The sequence below is a fragment of the Balaenoptera acutorostrata genome, chromosome 10 (assembly GCF_949987535.1).
Source record: "Balaenoptera acutorostrata chromosome 10, mBalAcu1.1, whole genome shotgun sequence".
Classification (NCBI taxonomy): domain Eukaryota; kingdom Metazoa; phylum Chordata; class Mammalia; order Artiodactyla; family Balaenopteridae; genus Balaenoptera; species Balaenoptera acutorostrata.
This window is the reverse complement of record NC_080073.1, coordinates 106077888-106099035: the sequence shown is the minus strand read 5'-3', so window position 1 is coordinate 106099035 and position 21148 is coordinate 106077888. Positions and strand designations below refer to the sequence as shown.

Sequence of the window (21148 nt, the reverse complement as noted above, 5' to 3'; positions counted from 1 at the left end):
CCCCCGCCCCCACTCCTCCCGGCGCCTCACACCGCCTCGCCAGCTCCCTCTCCCTTGGGGCCAGCCACGTCCGCGTCTGATGCCTCAGGGCCCCGCGTCCACCTCGGAAGTGCATCTCGGGACCCACACGGCTCGAGCACTCCTGCTGACACACCACCTCTCCTCCCGAGCTGCGGGGACCGTGAGGGGCTCAGGGCACACCTGCAGGGCGTGGTGTCTCGGCGCACTGCACATTTTAAGCTGAAGGAGCCTGAGAAAATCACAGAAGCGGGAAGGTCACCCTGACTTTCCCCCCGCCCTTCTCCCCCGAAGCAGCCAGGTGGGAGGTGCCCTCCCCACACCTGGAGGAAAGGAGCATCTTTACGTCCCAAGACAAGGGGAGGCCGGGAAGAATCCCACCCAACAGACCTGGCTGAGCCACCGCCAGTCCTACACGGACTGCAGACCCCTGGACCTCATTTCTCCACCACTGCCCCTGCTCACCTAACCTAGCACACAAGTACGCAGGCCTACCCGCCTCTTCGGACCCTCATTTTCTCAGGAAGGCTCCCAAGTCACAGAAAACTTACATTAAATACATCTGTATGCTTTCAGTTTAATTTTCAGACCCAGCCAGGGACCCTTAAGAGGGTCGAGGAAAATGTTCTCCTCCTCTACACTAAACTGACAAAGACAAATAAACAGGAGAAACTTCTGCTGTTTTTTCAAACTCCGTCAGCTTAAAATATTCACATGCCAAGGGGCCATGTTTGGGGGTAAGGTGCCCTGATCCATCACCATTACTCAGGTAGCTCCTTCTCTTGGCTCACCTGGTACACAGCCGAATCACTCACCCGGCTCCAGCCACCGAACGACTCTTCGCCTGTCCCAACCTCTGAAACAAGATAAGTACGTCTCTCTCGCAAACCTTTCCTTTTAGAATTATTAAAGCGCCAAGTTAGTCCAGCCTGAATAAATCTCAGTCTTCACCTAAAACCAATACTTCTATTCTACATATCACTCTAGAATCCTCTGCTCTGAAGAATATGAATTGATCGCTCAATTATTATAGGAATCTATGTATATGAACATATGTGTACATGCCTATTTCCATAGTTACATTTGCCTTTTTTTGATATCATTACAAGATGTAGAAGTAGCCATTATTAGATAAAGGCACAGAAGATCTAATCATATCTGCTATTAACCAAAGTCTAAAAGTCAAAGTTCACAGAAAAGATTACGCGTTACACTAAGAAAACTAGGTTCCTTTTCTTCAAATCCTGTTGGTGCTTAAATGCCAAATTCCTTGCTATTGTTTTTGCATTTGTCCACGGTGCGCATTTTTCAAACAATGTACCTGCGACTGGAAAAAACATGGCATCCAAAATTATTAAGGTAAACACCCCCCACATCAGGCCAGAGAACATGTGCCACTGCGTAGGCTTCTGTCCTCTGCAGAGCACAGAGATTTCTAGAGATGTGCATATCTGAAAACTGTTCTTAAAAAGTGTAAGATGTACACGCTAAGATACATCCATTTAATATGTAAAACCCTTGTTTCTTTCAAGGAAAGCAGAAAACGTGTAAGGAGGAGGAGGAGAAGGAGAAAAGGAAGACAAGGGCAAGAGCAGCAAATGCAGAAGCTCCAGCTTCCACGAAATACTGGCTGCCGACTGGAAAGCAAGCATCTCTAAGTGTCAACTTTGCATTCAGGCTTGCCAGGGATCAGCTTAGTTTTTACTGCTCTGTGCAATTTCCGAATTAAGTGACTCGCTGTGAGTGGGACTTTTTTATGTAACACATGACATCATAAATTAACCCTAAGGACGGTACAGCGTTCAGCTCACCCGGTTGCTGGTTTAGCTGAGAATGCGGGAAGCGTGCAAAGCAGGGAAACAGCAAGAATGGGGGGTGGGGGGCTGCCAGCGCGCCAGCAGATAAACAGCACAATGAGCTGGCGCTGTGACCAGCCAAGAGGCACATTCTTCCCCTGATTTGGACTTGTTATCAGAGCTTCCGTGGAAACACACACAGAAGGACAGCAGAGAGGAAGCGGGAGGCCACGGTGTCCGCGGTATCCCGTCGGCCTGTGCCGGCTCATAGGGGACTCACCTCGTAGCCCTTCTCCAGCAGGAACTCAGCCAAGTAGGAGCCGTCCTGGAAGACAAGGAACATCAACAACCGTCAGACCCATCGTGGCCAAGACCAAGGGTTTTGAGAACAGCATTTCAGAGGCTCTAGGAACTTAAATAAGGCTCACGGCAACCGACATGAAAATAACACAGACAACATCCGACGTGAACACCGAGTGGTGCTCTGCTGTCCACGAAGCCTCCCACAGACGGGCGCTCGTCTGTGCCCACGGGAGCGTGGGAAGGCGCTGGCATCACCACGTGCACAGGGAAAGAAACCGAAATCCAGGGACACGTGGGGGCAACAGGGAGAACATGAAGCTTCAAAAGCTGATGGATCTGCTTTAGGTTTTGCCGCTTACTAGGCCTGTGAAATACGCAACACGTGTGCGGCCAAGCAGAAGGCCCTGGTGCTCCTGGGACATAAAACAGGAATCTGACTATTTCTGGGGGTGCTGTACAGAAGGAGACGCTGGAGCAGGGATGAGACAGGAGCTGCGGGGCCTGGGGAGAGGGCAGGGAGAGTGTGGGGAGGAGGCTGAGAGCACAGCGGTGTTGACACCACTGGAAAGAGCTGCCACAGGGAGAGGGGGAGGTGTGGGCCCTCTGGGGAGGCCCTCCAGGCACTGGTGGCCTTGGCTTCGAGCCCAAGGGTCTGGAAAGTCACCCCAGAAAGGGTGTGGGGTTTGAAGGTGGGGTGGGGGCGGGCCGTAGACATGATGGCGTTGGTGTTAGCCCTGAATACACGGGCAGGCGCACGTGCACGCGGAGTTCAGTAAAAGTGAGGTGCTTACTTTTTATGAAATAATGGGAACTTCATTTGTATGCATCTTAAATCATGCAGTTAATCTCTACGTTAAGATGACGGTGTCTGACTAAACACAGAGATTCTCAGCTCGTTTTTTTAAATTCTTTAAAAATGTCTAGGTGAGGATGGAGGTTCTAAGTAAAATACCTCATGCGCCACTTTTAGGGAAAGAAAGTATGAGAGCCATCTGATGAAACCGTTAAGAGGCCACAAGGCACAAAATCAGGGTTCTAGAGATACGGGGAACATCACCAGCCCTGCTCAGAAAATGAGCTGGGTGGATATTTCACAATCAATCCTGTAACTGCCCTTCTGCTTTCAGCCTGGGCAGGTCCCCTCCCTCCCATCCAGACTTAACATAAAAATGAGAGGCTCCAACTACTGGAAATCTGTGTGCTCAAAACTGGTTGGGAATATCTGGATTTTCTTTGGTTTCCTCAGTTCGTAAAAGCTTAAAATATCCCTTTGAGCTTCAGAAGTTCCTACCAGATATTCCAGGAAAAAGAAAAAGAAAGCAGGTTTTATTCCTATCATTGCTTGACTTAGAGCTGGAACTGGAGACACCCTATGGGTCCTGAAAATGAGAGGGTCCTTACTGCACTAATGCAGAAGCCACGCGTGAATTCAGGCAGGATGACAAGGCGAGGGGGACAAGGGGCACATTTTGTGGTTCATTAAAACCCCCATCAAGTTTCCTTCTGACTTGCTGACATAAATATTCTGGTTTACAGACTCATGTGGAGAAGAGAAATGGTCTGGCACATTCCTTTTCCTCTCAATCTTACGATATACGCACAGTTGTGTGGTTTTACACACCCAACATGCAAAGTAAACCAGATAAGAGAGCTGAACAATTCACACCCCGACAAGCCAGGTCGATCTACAGGACCATCAGAAACTTGAGGATAATCAATAGTCTTATAATTAATTCTGAAAACAGCTTAACAGAAAAAGCATTTACAACAATAATAATAATTTTACAGTAGGTCAGACAGCATTTTGTTTTGCTCTTGGTGGTGGTGGTGTCATTTTGAAGCAGGCAACACTGTACTCTGCACGTTTTTACTTTCTCTCTGAATAAAAAGTTAAAATGCTCCGTGCTCCACCACGGTTGCTGAGAATGTTTAAGAACAAAAAGGCAGAGGTGAGACCGTGGGGAGGGGCTGTGACCATTCAGAGGCTGATGTGAAACAGGCCTGCCCAGGGCTGAGCCCTGTCAATAGGTCTTGCTCTTCTCACCCAGGCCCTCCTCAAACTTTCCAGCCGGGCTGGAACATTCTGCCCCAGCAGTGGCACCCGCTTCCTCCTCACTTCCTTGCCAGGTCTCCCAAGTGATAGGGCCGGCCGCACAGTGTGGGAACCGCGGCAGCGCGAGGCCCCTGGCCCCCCTCTCCCGGCCCCCAGACCCCTGCACCGAAGCCCCTCTAGGAGGACGGGCCGGTCGCACAGCACCTCCCCCAGACGGAAAACCACAACGTCACGGCAACTGAGAGCCACGGCCAACACGACATCTGACTCTCGACTCCTGGAGGCCGAGGAGCTGACGGACTACATGTCCGGCTCACGGCGAACACAACTCATCTGGGACAGACTCCAGCCCGGGCTCACGCCGCGCGCCAGAGACGCTTTCACTGGGGAGCCAGCACCCCAACTGGGACTCTGTTCAATTCGGTTTTGCACATGGTTATGAAGACAGTCTCCATTTCACATTAAATGTTGCACAGCTGGAAGTAAGCACCACGGCTTTAACATTTTCAAGACACAGAAATATGTTCTGTCTTATGCTCGCAGGAACTCACGGGGAAGGCAGGCAGCCCCTTGGCACGGGCGTTAGGGAGGCCCGTGGAGGTTAGGGGCCCGCCTGGTGGCGCCCACGAGAGGGGAAGCCAGGACTAGAAGCCGGGGCTCCCACGACTGTGCCCTGGGAAACCACCTCCCTCACCCGGGGCCCACCAGCACGTGCCAGAGCCCAACAAAGCAATAAAAAGACCATAACAGACTCATTTTTAAACCAAACGGATTCAGTCACTTTGCATGACAGGGTATCTTACGGATTAAACAGTCCTTCTAGTTTTAACCAGATGACCCAAACGCAGAAGGTCCTGTAACTTTAGGACAGCCCAGAGCTCAGGGGGGAGGCAGGAACACAGGGCCGGGGCCTTCTCCAGCCTCATGTGGGAACCGCTGCCTCTTGGAAGCAGTGTCTGGAGGTGGAATTGGGATGTACGTTTCAGGCTGTCGAGCCAGGCGGCAGGGCCACTGCCGAGGGTCCAAAACGGGAGGATTCCGGTGTGCCTGGTGCCTGCAGCCCCCGTCCTTGTGCTTCACCTTTCATGGAATGTTCCAGATACATACCTATACAATTCACAGTAATTCCAGAAATTGAATCCTATCTTGACTATAAGATAAAAATTACCTAAAATTTCACATCTATAAAAAGCTGAAGGGACCGCAGAAAGTTTCCCCCTTCTCCCGAAGGCCACAGAAGTCTCAAATAGCCCTGACCGAGCCTCATACCCACCCATGTCCACACACGTATGGCCTCATACCCACCCATGTCCTCAAACATATGGCCACCTACCTTCCTGCAGAGAGGAGAGAGCATTCCTCTTCTCTCTCCAAACATGGATTCACTTCTAGCCCACAGGACAAGTGAGAAGGACAGCTTCTCAGATGCAACTTGAGAACGCGGGCCCTCTGAGCTGCGCCTAAATCAGACTATGTTTCTGCCGAAGCACCGTTGGGCAGCTTCTTTGAAGAGGATAAGATAATGAGCAGTGCTGGGCTGAAGAAACCAGGCCTCTAATAAAATGAATTCCCTTGTTTAGATCACCTCAAGCACTGGGAAGTAAAATACCCCTCCTGTAAGGAGAGAAAGCACTTGTCCACACTGCCTGCCACGTGCTTTAAGTCTCTGTGCCCTAATTACTCTAAAATAAGCATTGTCAGCTAATTGCAATTACAATATCAAAGTAATCTGTACCTCCAATGAGAGAAGTACAGACACCTCAAAGATTAACAGAAGATGCCACTTTGAATTAGAATGAAGACTTCAGATGGGAAGATTAGCCACTGCAGTGCCAAGATTCCAGAGGCAGAATGGGAGGGAAAAGTATTTTCACCTGGCTCATGCTTGCAGCACAAAGCACTGGATAAAATCTCTGTCACACTCACAGAACTCAAAAGACCATTGGGATTATTAATCCCACTGTCTCATTTTGCAGCTCAGGAAACTGAGACTGAAAACATTAAATGTTTAGTGTCCAGTCACACAGTTAGGAAGTAGTAGAACATGAAAAACAAAAAAGGAAAGAAAGTAAGAAAAGTAAAAACAGATCTCTCAGACCTCAGAATTTTTAACTAAAAACTACTGTGAAAAGAGCTAAAATGAATAGACTGGACTAATGTGTACAGTTGAGAACCAGAGGGAAGAACAAGAACAGAGCCAGCAAGTGTCAGGAGAGTGAGCAGTACCTGACTGGCCACGAGGACACCATCATACGCAAAACATATAAATAACCTCGGCTCCTGTAGTCTTGAAAGCTGAAGATTATTTCCCGGTAAAAGTTGAGGTCGCCCCCCACCCCCAAGAACTGCCTTTCACTCCCTTTGATCTACCTCCCGGTAGAAGGAGTGATCAACAACCCCTGCAGAGCAAAGACTGATGGATACCCCTTTCTAACCACCCCTTCCTGCAGACCCCCTGCTGGGGAAAGAGCCCCCTAGGGGGTGCTCAGCGGCTGCACACACACCTCACACGCGCACACGGCACATGGATAAGTGACATTGGCTCTGCTGCAAACCAGGACCTCCCAGGAAATTGTGATGAGCTGAAGCTTAAAGGCAACATTTTAGAAAGAGGCTGGATACCCCCCATCAGACTACACATTGCTCTACCACTGCCCTGATATCTTTCCCCCAAGTATTTTCAAAATGTTTCTAATGTTAATTTCAAATTAACATTCAATTTCAAAAGATTCTAATGTTAAGTCTCATGGCCAACGGTAAACTAAAAATAAAATATCACAGAGGGAAGAAATGACCTAAAAGGTTAATTTCAGAAAATATTTTTTCAGTTTGCTAGGTTAAAAAATGCTATGTTTTTCTTTTCATTTTTTAATTAGTATAAAAACTGAAAAGGTTTTTGTGTTTATGACTGTGTGTACTATTTCTTCTGGGAATTACTTATTCTTATCTTTTATATTTCTTATACATTTTTCTAGTAGGCTGTATTTCTCCAATTGGTTTTTTCTTCTAAGCATCTAGAACGTATATAAAATTGGCTCATTTTTATCTCCTAAAAGCCACTCAAAAAATATTTGGAAACTGGTGAGCAGATTTTTAGTGGTAGAACTCCCAAGATAACCTGGCTTAAAATCCACGTTCCTTTCAAACGGCAAATGATTATTGTAAACTCTTCGTTTAATGAGCAAAGAAGAACGAAAACACCGAAACCTGAACTCCAGGGGCATCTGCACAACCCAGCGCTTGTAGCACCACCGACCTCATCACAGCGAAACACATTTCTGTGATTTAGGCGAGCGCTGTAAGAAAAGTGGGATTAGAGGGAAGAGCTGCTAGTAAGGTATAGAAAGATAATGTCTAATTACACTCTTAGAAGAAGGACAACACACACATTCCAACACCGTCCCAGAGATGTTTAAAAACCCTCAAAAGTAAATCCTAAGGCATTCATCAAGTGCACACGCGTGTGCTGGGTGTACGTAATGCAGCTGCATCCAGCGTGAGCTAGCCTGTCCATCTCCACACGAATACAAGTGCCCACAGAGAACGGCCTCCTGCCCACGTTCTCGCCTCTTTAAAATGTAAGCTCCTTCAGTTTGAACCCCTGTGCTTTTTCTCTCTCCCACTCTCCCTTTCTTGACACTCATGCTAAAATTTCTACCCTTCAGAGAGGAAACAAAAGTCCTCACGTGACCTGGAATTACTACAAATGATGATGATAATAGTATTAACAACAAGAGTAAGCACTTATTTAGTGCTTAGGCTATGTCAGTCACGCTCCCAACGCTTTACGATCATTAACTTTTCAATCTTCACAGTAACCCTGTGTAGTTAGCACTATTATTATCTCTCTTTCACAAATGAGCAAACTTAAGTGAACTGAGACCAAGTAACCTGCCCGATACCCCAGCTAGTAAACAGAGCAAGGATCTGCACCACATATATATTTCTAATGAATGATTTATATGGCAATCTGCTCCACTAATAGGATCAATCACTCCATAATGATGGGCCTACAGATGTTTTAACATAAAATTTGGTCTCTACAGAATTTATTAACAAAGCAAAGTGTCACAGATTAGTGAGTTTCAAACATTCCCGTGGCCATAGGTGTCAGGGAATAGAGGGCAGAAAGGAAGGAAGAGATTTAGCCCCTGCACTCTTGCTCTGAGAGTATCTGGGAAGCCAGGCACTTCCTGGCCGAGATAGGATTAGACTTCAACGCTGGTTTCACACGGATCAGCATCCCCACGTGCGGACAGGATGAGAAGAGCAGCCAGGTAACCTGCGCAGCTAAGCAAAGTGTTCTGCTACCAGGGAGCACCCACCAGCAGATGCGTGAGTCACGGACAGAGGCAGGGCCGGGGGAGAAAAGGAACGCTATGAACTACTTCCCCGCCGACCTCGTCCATACTGGATGGCACGGTGCCCTGGGGAAATCAATCACCACCCTCGAGCATGAAATCAAGGTGGGAAAAACAGAGGAAATACAAGAAGCATATCCCTGTCAAAACCCTTTTAAAGATCTGCTAACTGACCAGTCCAGCGCTGCTGTGAATGACTCCTTTCAAGTTTAGAACAATATACTCACTGAAAGTTTGTATAACTCAGGGCTCCAAATACATTGATAAAGACTTGTTCAGATCTAGAGAGAAGTTAATAATAAATTACCAGTAAAGTTCGTGCTTAAAATAATCCCTTTGTAGTAAATATATACATGAATTAAAACTGTCCAGAAATGGAAAATAGAGCTTCTCTTTCTTTTTCCCTTTCTCATTATCTCTCAAAGTGACAGTCCATACAATTAATTAAAGGCTGTTTCTTTGCAAAGTACATACTTGCATAGTTCTAATCGCCCAAATGATGTATAGAGGAAATGATTTTTTGCAGGTACTCTAAAACAGAGCTGCACTTTGTCCAGGGTTCAAGGCCACGCTTAACGAAAAGCTTTAAACTTGGAAGAAAAAAATGCAGTACTGAAAAGAGAAGAAATATTAAATTTTAGTATTTACCTGATTTATTAGCATTTCCTTGTGCCTTTCTTGTAGAGTTTGTGCCCTGGCTAATGGAGAAAGACAAAACAAATGCTCTTTTGTTGACCGACTTTAAAAAGGTCCTAAGAATAACAAAAAGACACAAAGATATTGATGACTATATCTTTCTACATTCTACTGCACGTTCGGTTGTTATTTCAATGTCACTGTTGGTGACAAGTAGAGCCTAACTATTTGCAAATATTCTTGCTCTTTTTTTTTTTTTTTTTAATTATTTATTTATTTATTTATTTATGGCTGTGTTGGGTCTTCGTTTCTGTGAGAGGGTTTTCTTCTAGTTGCGGCAAGCGGGGGCCACGCTTCATCGCGGTGCACGGGCCTCTCACTATCGCGGTCTCTCTTGTTGCGGAGCACAGGCTCCAGACGCGCAGGCTCAGTAATTGTGGCTCACGGGCCCAGTTGCTCTGTGGCATGTGGGATCTTCCCAGACCAGGGCTCGAACCCGTGTCCCCTGCATTGGCAGGCAGATTCTCAACCACTGCGCCACCTGGGAAGCCCATTCTTGCTCTTTTTAACCCAATTTCTTTCAGGGATATAAACAGTTAAGACCATTCCTATCACAGGCACACGCCATGGCAGAAATGTCAGTTATGGGCACCCTGAGCCATTTCAGACCTGATCTGCAACTATGGCGTCCCTACCAAGCTGGAGACATTGTAAATCACAGAAGAAAGATACAAACTGAGAGCTGTGATTTGTATAAGTTAAAGTCACTGAAAGACAGATGAAATTCAAGCATATGCACACAGGTGTCCGTGGAGAAGTCTGTAAGCATCTACCCAGAAAGCTGCGTATCATCGAACTAATAAAGCTGACGCTCAGAGCAGAGGACAGGTAAAGAACAGAGTGTCTGCAGGCAGGTTCACCCATAAAACACGATTCTGGGTACCAGGGAATCTCCGCGTTCATTGTTGGGTTGTGCTGTATTATGCACGAAGGTTCTGCCACTCAGAGAAGGTATCAAAAAACACTTTGGGGGAAAATCCCACATCGAAGAGCATGGGCCTCCACCTTGCTGGCAGCGGCCTCTCCAGTCTCTGCCTCACAGGCCGTATAGCCTGGGCGCGTTTCCCCCAGCTTAGTGCAACACAGCGCCTATGACAGTGGAACTTCTGCAGGCTCACCCTTTTGGTTGTTTTCATCTTGTCATTGTGCCCTCTTTCACCAACAGCAATGGGGCTTAGCTCCTACTCAACCATGACCTTTTGTTTTCAAGGAGCTTCAAAGGTGTATTTTTTAATGTGTATCCAGTATAAGGACATGTCAACCATGTACTTCTTAAATCTCGACTTAATAGGACAGCAGGAAAACAGGATCCAGACTCGACTCTACTGAAGACCAGAGTTTTGTAAGGGTGTTGAGGGTGGGGTGGTCCTTCAGGTGAGAAATAATGTCCACGCCAACAGGGACTGTATACGACTCCCCATTCTGGTCTCAGGAGCACCCAGCTGCAAATTCCCAACCTTGCCAGGGACTCAGACTGAAAGCCTGGTGTCCCTAATTCCATCCAACCAGATCCATCCACCTGTGGTCTAGGCTTGTAATACTGACATACCACACAGTGGTTTGCTTCTCAGCTATTCCCGCCCCTAATACGTATGACTTATTCAGGATACTTGACTACGTTTGGTAGATCTGGATCATCCATTTAGAAAAACCGAGTATTTTTTTTTCTATCAAAACACCAGGCTTAAAATTCAGGTAAACTATCACCTTACACTACACCTTTCAGGAGATATAGCTAACGCAATCTTACTTATTCCACATATGTTCCTCAAAGTATTTACTATTTCTATCAAATTAATAACATCTTACATTTCTCTAATTCTTTATGGTTGCTAAGTTCTCTAAGATATTTCTCCCATTTATATCGCACAACATCCCAGTGAGATAGCTGATATTATCCCCATTTTTCCACATCAGATCACAGATTAGAAAGCTTAAATCCTTTACTCAAGGTCATAGAGCTAGTGAGAGAACTTGGCAGAAGATGAAATCAATTTGTCTAGTCCTAACTACGTGTTATTTCCATATTACTTCTCCTTCAATCATAATAAAAATGTTTCAATCAAAACAAGATGCCACAGAAGTTTTTTAAAGCTTTTCAATTAACTAATAAATGTATATAAAAACTCATATAAAGTTTAGTAAAAAAATTTTTTTAAATATCATCACTTTTGTAATAATCCATTATTAAGAATGATTGCTTAAAAGAAACCCCCTTCAAGTGTACAGAACAAAATGCTCATGCATGTGTGTGTGTGTGTGTGTGTGTGTGTGCTCACTCAAAGGGATTACTGATTATTGCCATTATCCCGAGGATTAAAGAAAGTAGGTCTGTACTCTGAATGATAAAAGCAGATCCTGCAATAATCAATGAGTGGATTAACATCTATTAATGTCTAGAGGATAATGCAATGTGATACGGCAAATAAAAAAAAAGGATAAGTTGCATTTCCTACCCTTTAGGAATTTATAATCTAGTGAGAGGACGAGGAATCAACACATCACCGTCATCCCCATCTCACCAGCTGTCACATCAGTGCCAACATTCATTCACTGTGTCCTTGTGATGCATTAGGCTGGTGCTGGCCAATAGAAATACTGTGAGCACACGTGTCATTCAAAATTTTCTGGTAGCCAATTTTAAAAAGGTAAAAAGAAAAAAAAGTAAAAGTTAATTTTAATAATATGTTTGTTTAACTCAATATATCCAGAACGTTATCACACCAATGTTAATGAAAAATTAATGAGATATTTTACATTCTTTTTTGCATTAGTCTTTGAAATCTGTTATTTTGCACTTACAGTACATCTCAAGTCAGATCTAAATTTTCTTCAGAAATACTTTTTCAGAGATCTATATTTAGATTTCATAATATCTGTATTTAGACTTCATAAACTTGACAGTTGAAAAAGTAAATTCACATACCTAGGTTTTATCAAATACATATACTTAAAATTTTTCCAAAAACTGAACTAAATACCAAAAACTCATTTCCCTTTAATATTCATATACACACTGGCAAAACTGGTGTACTCTTTTTTTTTTTTAAGAAACCTTGATGTGACTTTGGGGAGCACATCAGTTTAAAACCCATGTCTGCTCCAGTTCACTCACTAGCTCTGGGTCAAGAGCGAACGACGACTCCAGGGAGTCTGCACAACTGGAAGCACCTCCAGCACCTGCTCCCAATTCCTTCTAGTTTTTACAGCCAGTTTATGTAATGCTATTAATAACTGCAACTAATAATGTATATTGATTCATGTTAGAAAGATGTGTAAAATCATTACTATTGATTTGTATTGTGAAAACCTTTAATTTCTACATAAATTCTCAGACGTCCCTAGTTGATCACAAACAAGCTGTCCTTCCCTTAGAGCTTCAAATTTAGCTCATTCAAAAGCAGTGTGACGTGAGTGAGAAAACCTAAGTCACACCATCATGTTTTCTTCCTTTTGTTGCAAGACAGAAAAGAAAACCTTATACTGGAGCAAATATTACAGAAATTTTGTAACCCTCACCCCGACTCTACTGCTGAGAGTCAGCAAAGACCCAAGATCACTGCCTTCTCGGTCCTCTACTTCCTTCCACGGGTCTATAAACTGGCGGTGATTCACAGCTTTTCATGTATGGGTGGAACAATTTTTATATGGCATCTATGACACTCCTGACAGAGCTTGCTTCTGAATATAGTGGAATGAGCAATAAGCTCATTCCACAAGAGGCTAAACGAGGTTAGCCTCTTGTTTTAAAATTCTAATGAAAAGATTTGACGTGACATAGCTAGGGTAGTGTCATGATAGAAATTAATTTTTTCACATCCATCTGAAATTCTCCTTTGACATACGTAAAACATTCAGAAATTTGTTATTTCTAGCCAAAAATTTACAACATTTCTTTGTAAATCTTTAAATCCTTTGAGATAAAGGGTAAACAACATATTACCAGGCAGTGATTTGTATGTCGCAGTACAGCTTGTGTTAAGGTAAAAAAAAAAAGTACTTGAAATTTTAAGTCAATTGATCTTTGACATTGTTAGGGAGACCTTGTATTCTACAGGAAATTGTTTGATGATTTAACTAAATATCTTTAAGTTTTTGTAAAATATCTTTTTGTCTTTTCTCCTAATTTTCTACTAAAACTTCAATAACTGAAATAATGTCTTTGCCAACTCTCCATCTAAAGATGGTTTCCTCTTTTGTGCATTAATCCAAACCATTTTATAGGTGGACAAAGTTACAAGTTAATGTCCTGTTAAAAATTTTTTAATTTGTTAGATATTTAATTCAGATTTCAGGCAAGTAAGTGCATTAATTTCTTTTCCGAGCTTTGAGAGGCAACTTCTAATCAAATCCACTACAGATTTGTTGAAAATATCCCATAATATTTCCCACCCTATTGTCTTTAAAATTTTTTTCACACAACAAACAGCTTTTCTGTCTCACCCTGGCACAGGAAACTGCAAACGCCATTCGCTGTGGAGTCTCCCCGTCTCTTCGTGTCCTCAGAGCTCTGGCCATGATGCCGCCTTCTGCATCTGCACTCAATTCTGCAGCAGCAGGTGAGCCTTTCGTTTAAATTTTAAAATTGGTCTATACTTAACTAGAAAAATAGTGTAGTTTTATCTTAAAATTATAAACATCTCAATTTATCTACCAACGCTGTTGTGCATGTATCACTGCAAGTCATGCTGTCTGTATAAAATACTCAAATAAATGCATTACAACGTCAGATAGAAAACAGAAAAAAAATCTGAAGTGAATAAATTAGCTGACACCAACAAGAACTGTGGGAAAGAATCAGTTAAAGTGAATGTCCTAACAAAACAAGAAGGTGTGTTTAACAGAAATATATTTTACGCTGCTGCCACTCCTCAGGCCACGGCAGGCACGTCTTAACCGTTCAGCAGCAGCGTACGGCTTAGGTCTCCAATGCTGGGCAGTGTGGTGACGGGCTGCGTCCTCAGCAGTTTGCGTTGCTTAACTTACTGATTCTCACGGCTGTTTAAAGTATTTACCCTCACTGCCACCCTATTACAGACAGTGAAACTTAGGCAGAAGCAAGTAAGTGACTTGCCCAAAGTCACACAGCTGCTAACCGGGGACCCTGGGATTTAGACCCAGAGAGTCTGACTCCAGACTCGTCCCCGCCCCGCACTGTCCTCAGATCGACAAGGGCACCGAGCTGAGTGAGAGAGGACACAAGAGGTGCCAGGTGCCTTACAAATATAAACCAAGCTGCCTTGCGACCAGAAGTAGGGAGCCAAGACTGACAGGATGGCATCACTAAGGAGGAGAAAGATGGAGCTTAAAGACACACACGGGGGATGAAAAGGGAAAGCGATCAGGGCGAGGAGGAGGGGACGGAGAGTGCAAGCCAAGGCTACTCGGTCCTGGAGGAGGAAAGATGACCCACTGACCAGTTACCGTGCAGGCCAGAGAATGGCCCCCAAAGACACAGGAATGTCATCTCCCACCAGAAAACAGTTCTGCAGATGGGATTCAGTTAAGGATCTTGAGCTGGAGAGACCATCCTGGATTATCTGGGTGGGCCCTGAATCCAACCACAGGTGTCCTTGTAAGAGGGAGGCACAGAGGCATCTCAGGCAGGTAGAGCAGGAGGAGACCACATGGCCACGGAAACAGAGACTGTAGTGGTGGGGTCACAAGCCAAGGGATGCTGGTGGCCACGGGAGGCTGGAAGAGCCGGAATCGACTCTCCCCCAGCCTCCAACGGGAGTGCCGCCATCCCACACTTGGCCTTCGCAACTGTGAGAGGATGTACCTGTCTTCTAAGTCCCCGGTTTGTGACACTTGGTTACAGCAGCCTGAGGAAACCCATACGGTTACTACAGGACCACTCAGAAAATTCAGGATGCAAACATACCTCATACACGAGCACGGAGCATCTAGGAAGCAGGGTTTCCCAGGGTATCTAATGACAGAATGCCCAGGCCCTTGGAGCGGCAGGGCTGGCGGTGACAGAGCACCTGTGAACACCGGGCAGCCCTCGTGGGTCCCTAGCAAAGCCTGGAAATCCCGACCCAAGGCACATCCTGGAAGGCATGTAATTCAGGCAGCGAAGTCTGAACTGTATTCAAACAAACAACACAGAAGGTTTCTGAGAAAGGCTGCAAGAAGTTAACCACTTGGGTGAGGAGACCTAGGACGACATAAACCTGGATCCCGGTGACATCACCATGGCAGAAAATACTGCTTTGGAAAATGCAACATGTGACAACACAGCAGCCTGCACTGCAGCCTCCCTGATAAAACCACCGCCTCCAGGAAGTGATTTGAGTCTCCTGAGGGACACTGACAAGCTGAAGTGGCTTTGGAGGGTGACAAATGAGAAACGGCATGAAAGAAGGAAAGAAGCATTCTTCTCAAGAAAATATGCAACGGGGAACAAAATAGCAGTGCCTGCAAGTAACTGAAGGACTAAAATAAAACAGAAAAAACGCACTCTGAAGGATTCCATAAAAGCCAGCAATGAAATACGCCGGGGGGTGGAGCCAGGCCCACAGAATGCCCCCCAGGGTCCCTGCAGGAAGAAGCCTGGGCCACTCAGAGACTCCCTCGGGAACGGACGACCTCACGGGAGGAGAAGACCCACACTGGGGAGGAAGTGGGCCCACAAACCCACCAGCTTTCTCCAACTCTAAGACCCCGCGCCCGACCTGGTCACAGGCCTGTCTGTCATAGCCACATGCATAGCTGCAGTAATCAGTGAATGAAAACTACTGCGCTCAACCGAGTGGTAAAATTCAAAGTATTTAACAAGCTGTGCAGCACAGGCACTAACCCACTAGAATGGTTGCCAGTTCACGTGTCCACGGGTGGGAACCCACCCATGAATTCGCCTTCATAAAACTGTTGACGTGACCCACAGCTGAAAATGAATTCAGAAAAGGCAGGAAAAGAGGGAGGAGGAAAAAACTAACACCACTTAAACACTGTTCCTTTGAACTGACAACAGGACCCCAGGCTTGGGAAACCACAGGACGGAAAGGAAGGATGCGCAGGTAGGCTGAGAGCTGCTCTCCATGCACTGGCCACCTGACCAGAGCCTGCCGGCAGCTACACTCAGGGCCCGGCGGCCACACACCGGGCACCACGGTCTCCACGTGTCCGCTGGGCACCTTCTGCAAATGCTAATTACAGGCCAGGAAGTCTGGGTTTAGCTCTGGTTGCGTCCGTGTCTCCGTCTCTGTCTCCATCTCCCGCTCTCCCCGCCCTCCTAGAGCATAAATGCGGGTCCCACTGGTTTCAGGCTGACAGTACCCACCTGGCAGCAACCGTCTGACAGGTCAGTGCCCAATAATTGGCACGTGTATTTTCTTATAAGGCGCAGGTAAATTATGGCGCTTGAGCAGACCTCATTATGTAATTTTTACAGCACGTTTACTACAAGCCAGTTTCAATTTTATGTTTTTGTCTCTAGGCCTTAAACAAAGGGGAGAGAAAGTTCATATACACATTTCAAGGGGCTATTTTCTAAAAACAACATCAGGCTAAAAATAGGACCTGTTATGGGTTAAATGGTGTCCCCCTGAAAATTCATATATTGAAGTCCTAACTCCCAGGCCCTCAGACTGTGACCTTATTTGGAAATAGGGTCATTACGGATGAAATCCGTTAAGCTGAGGTCACGCTAGAATAAGGCGGACCCTATTCTGACATGCCCAGTGTCCTGACAAAGAGGGGACATTTGGACGCAGACGCACATGGGGAGACGGCATGTGAAGATGGAGGCAGAGACTGAAGCAATGCTTACAGAAGCCAAAGGTACCAGATGCTGCCAGCACGCCACACGGCGGGGAGAGACCGGAACGGATGCCCCCTGGAGGCTGGAGAAGGAGCCAACCCTGCAGACACCTCGATCCTGGGCTTCCGGAGCCGGGAGAAAATAAATCCTGTTCTTTAAGCCCCCTGGTCTGTGATGCTGTGTTACGGCAGCCCCAGGACACTAATACAGGACTCGAAAATGAGGCGCGGCCAAGGAAGAGCCAGGCAGGGCTGGGGGTTCAGCAGGGAGAGCTCCGGTTCTCTGCACCCAAACCCCACCTCCGCCTGTACCTCCGCCTGTACCTCCGCCTGCACCCGCACCCGCACCTGGAGTCGGCGTCGGGAAGCAGGGGCCCGAGCCTGCCATTCCTGCCCTCGGGGCCCCACCTTCGGGCCCCGCAGACCTGCTCTGGCCCAGAGCTCCTCCCTCCCCGAGGGCCCCTCCTCACTGACCCTCCTGACACCCCGGTCCCCACGCGTCCACCATTTCTTCACAAAGTCCTTCCCAGCTCTCTCCACCCCGGCTGAGTCAGAGCCCTGCCCCGTCAGCACACAGCTCTTTCCTTCACAGCTGCTGTCACCTACCCCGTGTGGCAGTGTGGATGGCCCGCGGGCCGCCCACTGGACGGCAGGACCCGGGAGGAAGGGACCATGACGCGGAGGCTCTGGGACCCAGCACGCTGTCTGTCGGGCACTCCGAGCGCTACTCACATTTGCTCAGTAAAGTAAAACTCCATGTCCGCGGGTTCCTCATCTCCCAGGTCCTATTCACCAGCAGACACGCAATGCCCTGTCCGCACCATATGCATCAAAGCCGTCTGACGGGCCGTCTGGCCTCCCTGCCCTAACACACAACACCCAAAGGGCTCTCAGCCCCCCACTGCCTGCCTGTCCCGACAGCGCCGCCCCCTCGCCTGCCTCACTGGGCCTCAAGCAGCCCCGCCACCAAACGCCCAGCACACGGCGGAAACGGCTGGGCCACTCCTGCCACCAAGCTCAGGGAAACTGAAGCAGATGGCTCCGGTTCCAAGGCAGAGGAGCCACAGGACACATGGAAAAGGGAGGGTCCCTCCACGCACTCGGCTTCCCCCGGCATCAGTGTCACAGCCCCATCGCCCGCCCCGCGGCCAAACGTGAGGCACCTCCAGGCACCCAGGGGCTCTTCAGTCCACACTTTAGAAACCACCAGCCCGTCTGGTGAAACCTCAACTTTCTTGTGAAGAAGTCAAAGCTCTCAATTAACTATCAGCTCCATTCCCAACAGCCTAACCAAATAAAAATGAACATTTCAATGCGCACATTCCTTATTCTGAGTCCAATGTGCCCCGCCGTGGGTGTGTTTTCACTCAGCCATTCGTATGACAAATATCTGTCGATGTTCCAGATGGAGTGTGTCAGAGACAAGCCTTGCCTTTGATGACAGCTGTGTCAGTCAATACATGTACGAAAGATAACGGGAGATATTTACCGCGGGCAGAGCTGGTAGAAGTATTCTCTGAGCATTAGCCTCGTGAACAGCCCTACAGGTGGGGTCGATTGTTACCCCAGTTTTCAGGATTAGACACAGAGTCCTGAGGAGTTGAGGTCAGGTCCCGGCTACAGAGGCAAACAGTTTCAGAATCAGATGTCCTGACTGCTCAGCGCAGCGCTATTTCTAACAGCCGCAACATGGAAACAACCTGTGTCTGCTGACGGATGATGGACAAACAAGCGGTGGTATACACACACAATGGGATATTACTCAGCTATAAAAAAGTAGGAGATCCTGCCATTTTCAACAACATGGATGGACTTGGAGGGCATTATGCTGAGTGAGATAAGTCAGACAGAGACAGATACTGTGTGATCTCACTTATATGTGGAATCTAAAAAAAACCCCAGAAAAAGAGATCAGACTTGTGGATTGTGGGTCACCAGAGGCAGAGGGGGAGGGGGAAGGGGCCTGGAGGAAAGGGGTCAAAAGCTACAAACTTCCAGTTATAAGACAAATCCTAGGGATGTGAGGCACAGCATGGTGACTGTAGTAAACACTGCTCTTGATATATAGGACAGTTGTTAAAGAGAACAGAACCTAAGAGTTCTTACCACAGAGGAAAAAAAAATTTTTTTGTATGTATATGAAATGATGGATGTTCACTAAACTTACCATGGCAATCATTTCACAACATACGTGAGTCAAGCCATTCTGCTGCACACCTTAAACTTACACAGTGCCGTGTGTCAATTATATCTCAATAAAACTGGAAAAAAATCAGATGTTTTGTAATCTTTTATCTCACAGTCTGTTAGGTGCAGACACAATACACACTATGATATAGTTTTTATAAACTAAAAAACACAAAAAACTACACAGCATAGTGTTTAGTAACCATTCATGTATTATGACACTATACAGAAAAGCAAGAGAACACGCAAATGTCACAATGCCGGTCACCTCTGGACTTCGGCAGGTAGAACACTCAGAGAGCTTTCGCCATGATTCTACAATTTTTTTAAGTTGGGGGTAGCTTAACCCAAGTTTTCATTTTATCATTATGCTCCATAAATTATATAGATATTACATATTAATGTTCATATATCAAATATTTTCTAAATAAAAATAAAGTGCATGGCATGAAACAGGCCCTTAATAAATGGTGAAAATTATTCCTTAAAGTGGAAGGGATTAGAGCATGTCAACAGGCTGGGGAGGGGAGCCGAGGAGAGAGGTGGATGGACAGACAGAAAGGAAGAGTAGCTGCCGTGACCGGGAAGGGAACGGGCTCAACAGAAAAGGGAAAAGGCCTAGTCTGAGCAGGATGGACCAGGTCTCCCCAAAGCCGGGAGAAGGACGGGTGTAGATGGAGACAACTTGGCAGTGGGAAGAGAGGAGGGGGTATGTTTCAAGAACTGAAACGCAAGATTATTTGCTCAGGACCAGAAGCTCAAGACTGGCTGGGGAGCTTGAGGAAAGAGGCTGACTTAGAATATTTACCGTCAGGAAAGTGGAAGAAGACCCATCACATAAGGTGACCACTGAGAACCCAAAAGAGACTGGAAACTATGAGTAAAAAGGGGACCATACATGTATTTGGGTTATTTTTTTCATTTCGGCACAAGCATAGGTTAAAAAAAAGAAGAAAAAGAAAAAAAAAGAACACTCCAAGACTGATTTAGGGTTGGGAGTTTGCAGAGAGGTAAAAAAGAAAGACCAGGACCAAGGAGTTGAGAGTTCTATTCCAAGAATAATTCAAGTCCTTGGCCATTGGATGCAGACCTGGGGAGGGCAGAATGGAGCCCAGACAGGATGGTGACCAAGGAGAAAACGGAGAACGTGGAGGCTCAGCCACTTACGAACCTCGAGAACAGGTACAGGAGGAAACAGTGCAGATGAGTCCAGGGTGCCCAGGCTGTCCACGGGCAAGGAAGAAGGGTCCCCAGTGACTAGGCCGGAGGAGCCAGCATCTGCGCACACATCACCGTGCCACCTCCCACCACCCGGAGGTGCCCTCTGGGCACACAGCCTCTCTCCACAAAGCTCTCGGTGGTCACCGCCAATCCACAGGTGCTGTCACCTGACCTGAAACTGGCCTTTAGTCCCTGCAGCAATCACTAAGATAGTCCCCCAACTTTTAATCCTGAAAAGCTTTAGATCTACGTGATAGTTGATGAAACGCCATTAATCTTTCACCTAGATTCACCGGTTAAGAGTCGTTCACGTTTGCCTCGTCTCTCTCCATGTTTACACACACCTGCACTCACTTTTGCTGTTGTTGTTATTGTCGTTGGCTGGAGAACCATGTGCAAGTAAGCTGCAGACATGATGATACTTCACCCTTAATGACGCTTCCTTGGCAGGCAGTTTCTCAGGATCTGGAAATTCTCCTGTGACCTCAGTACCATTAATATAGTCAATTTTTAAGTTTCCCAACTTCCCTCAAAGTGTTTTAATAACTGCTTATTTTCTAATCCAAGACCCAGTCATGGTCTGTACATTGCATAAAATTGTTAAATCAGTAAATTTTACAGCTGTGGAAAAGCAGTGCTTCAGCGTCTGCAGTGGTGAGCAGGACCGACCGGAAGCCAGAGGAGCAGAAAAGGAGGGAGACAAAGCAGCAAACTCCCTAGAGAGTCCAGAAAAGGTGGGGGGAGCGTGA

The 21148-nt window shown here is 46.5% G+C and overlaps 1 protein-coding gene across 3 annotated transcripts in view; it reads right to left on the bottom strand.

The window, feature by feature from the left end:
* The window catches only part of GMDS (GDP-mannose 4,6-dehydratase), a 486505-nt gene that overhangs the window by 391049 nt on the left and 74308 nt on the right, over window positions 1-21148 (bottom strand). For all 3 annotated transcript variants that reach the window (XM_057554717.1, XM_057554716.1, XM_057554715.1), the window contains exon 2: window positions 2095-2139. In XM_057554717.1, the coding sequence (XP_057410700.1) occupies window positions 2095-2139 (45 nt within the window). The remainder of the gene's footprint in view (window positions 1-2094; window positions 2140-21148) is intronic.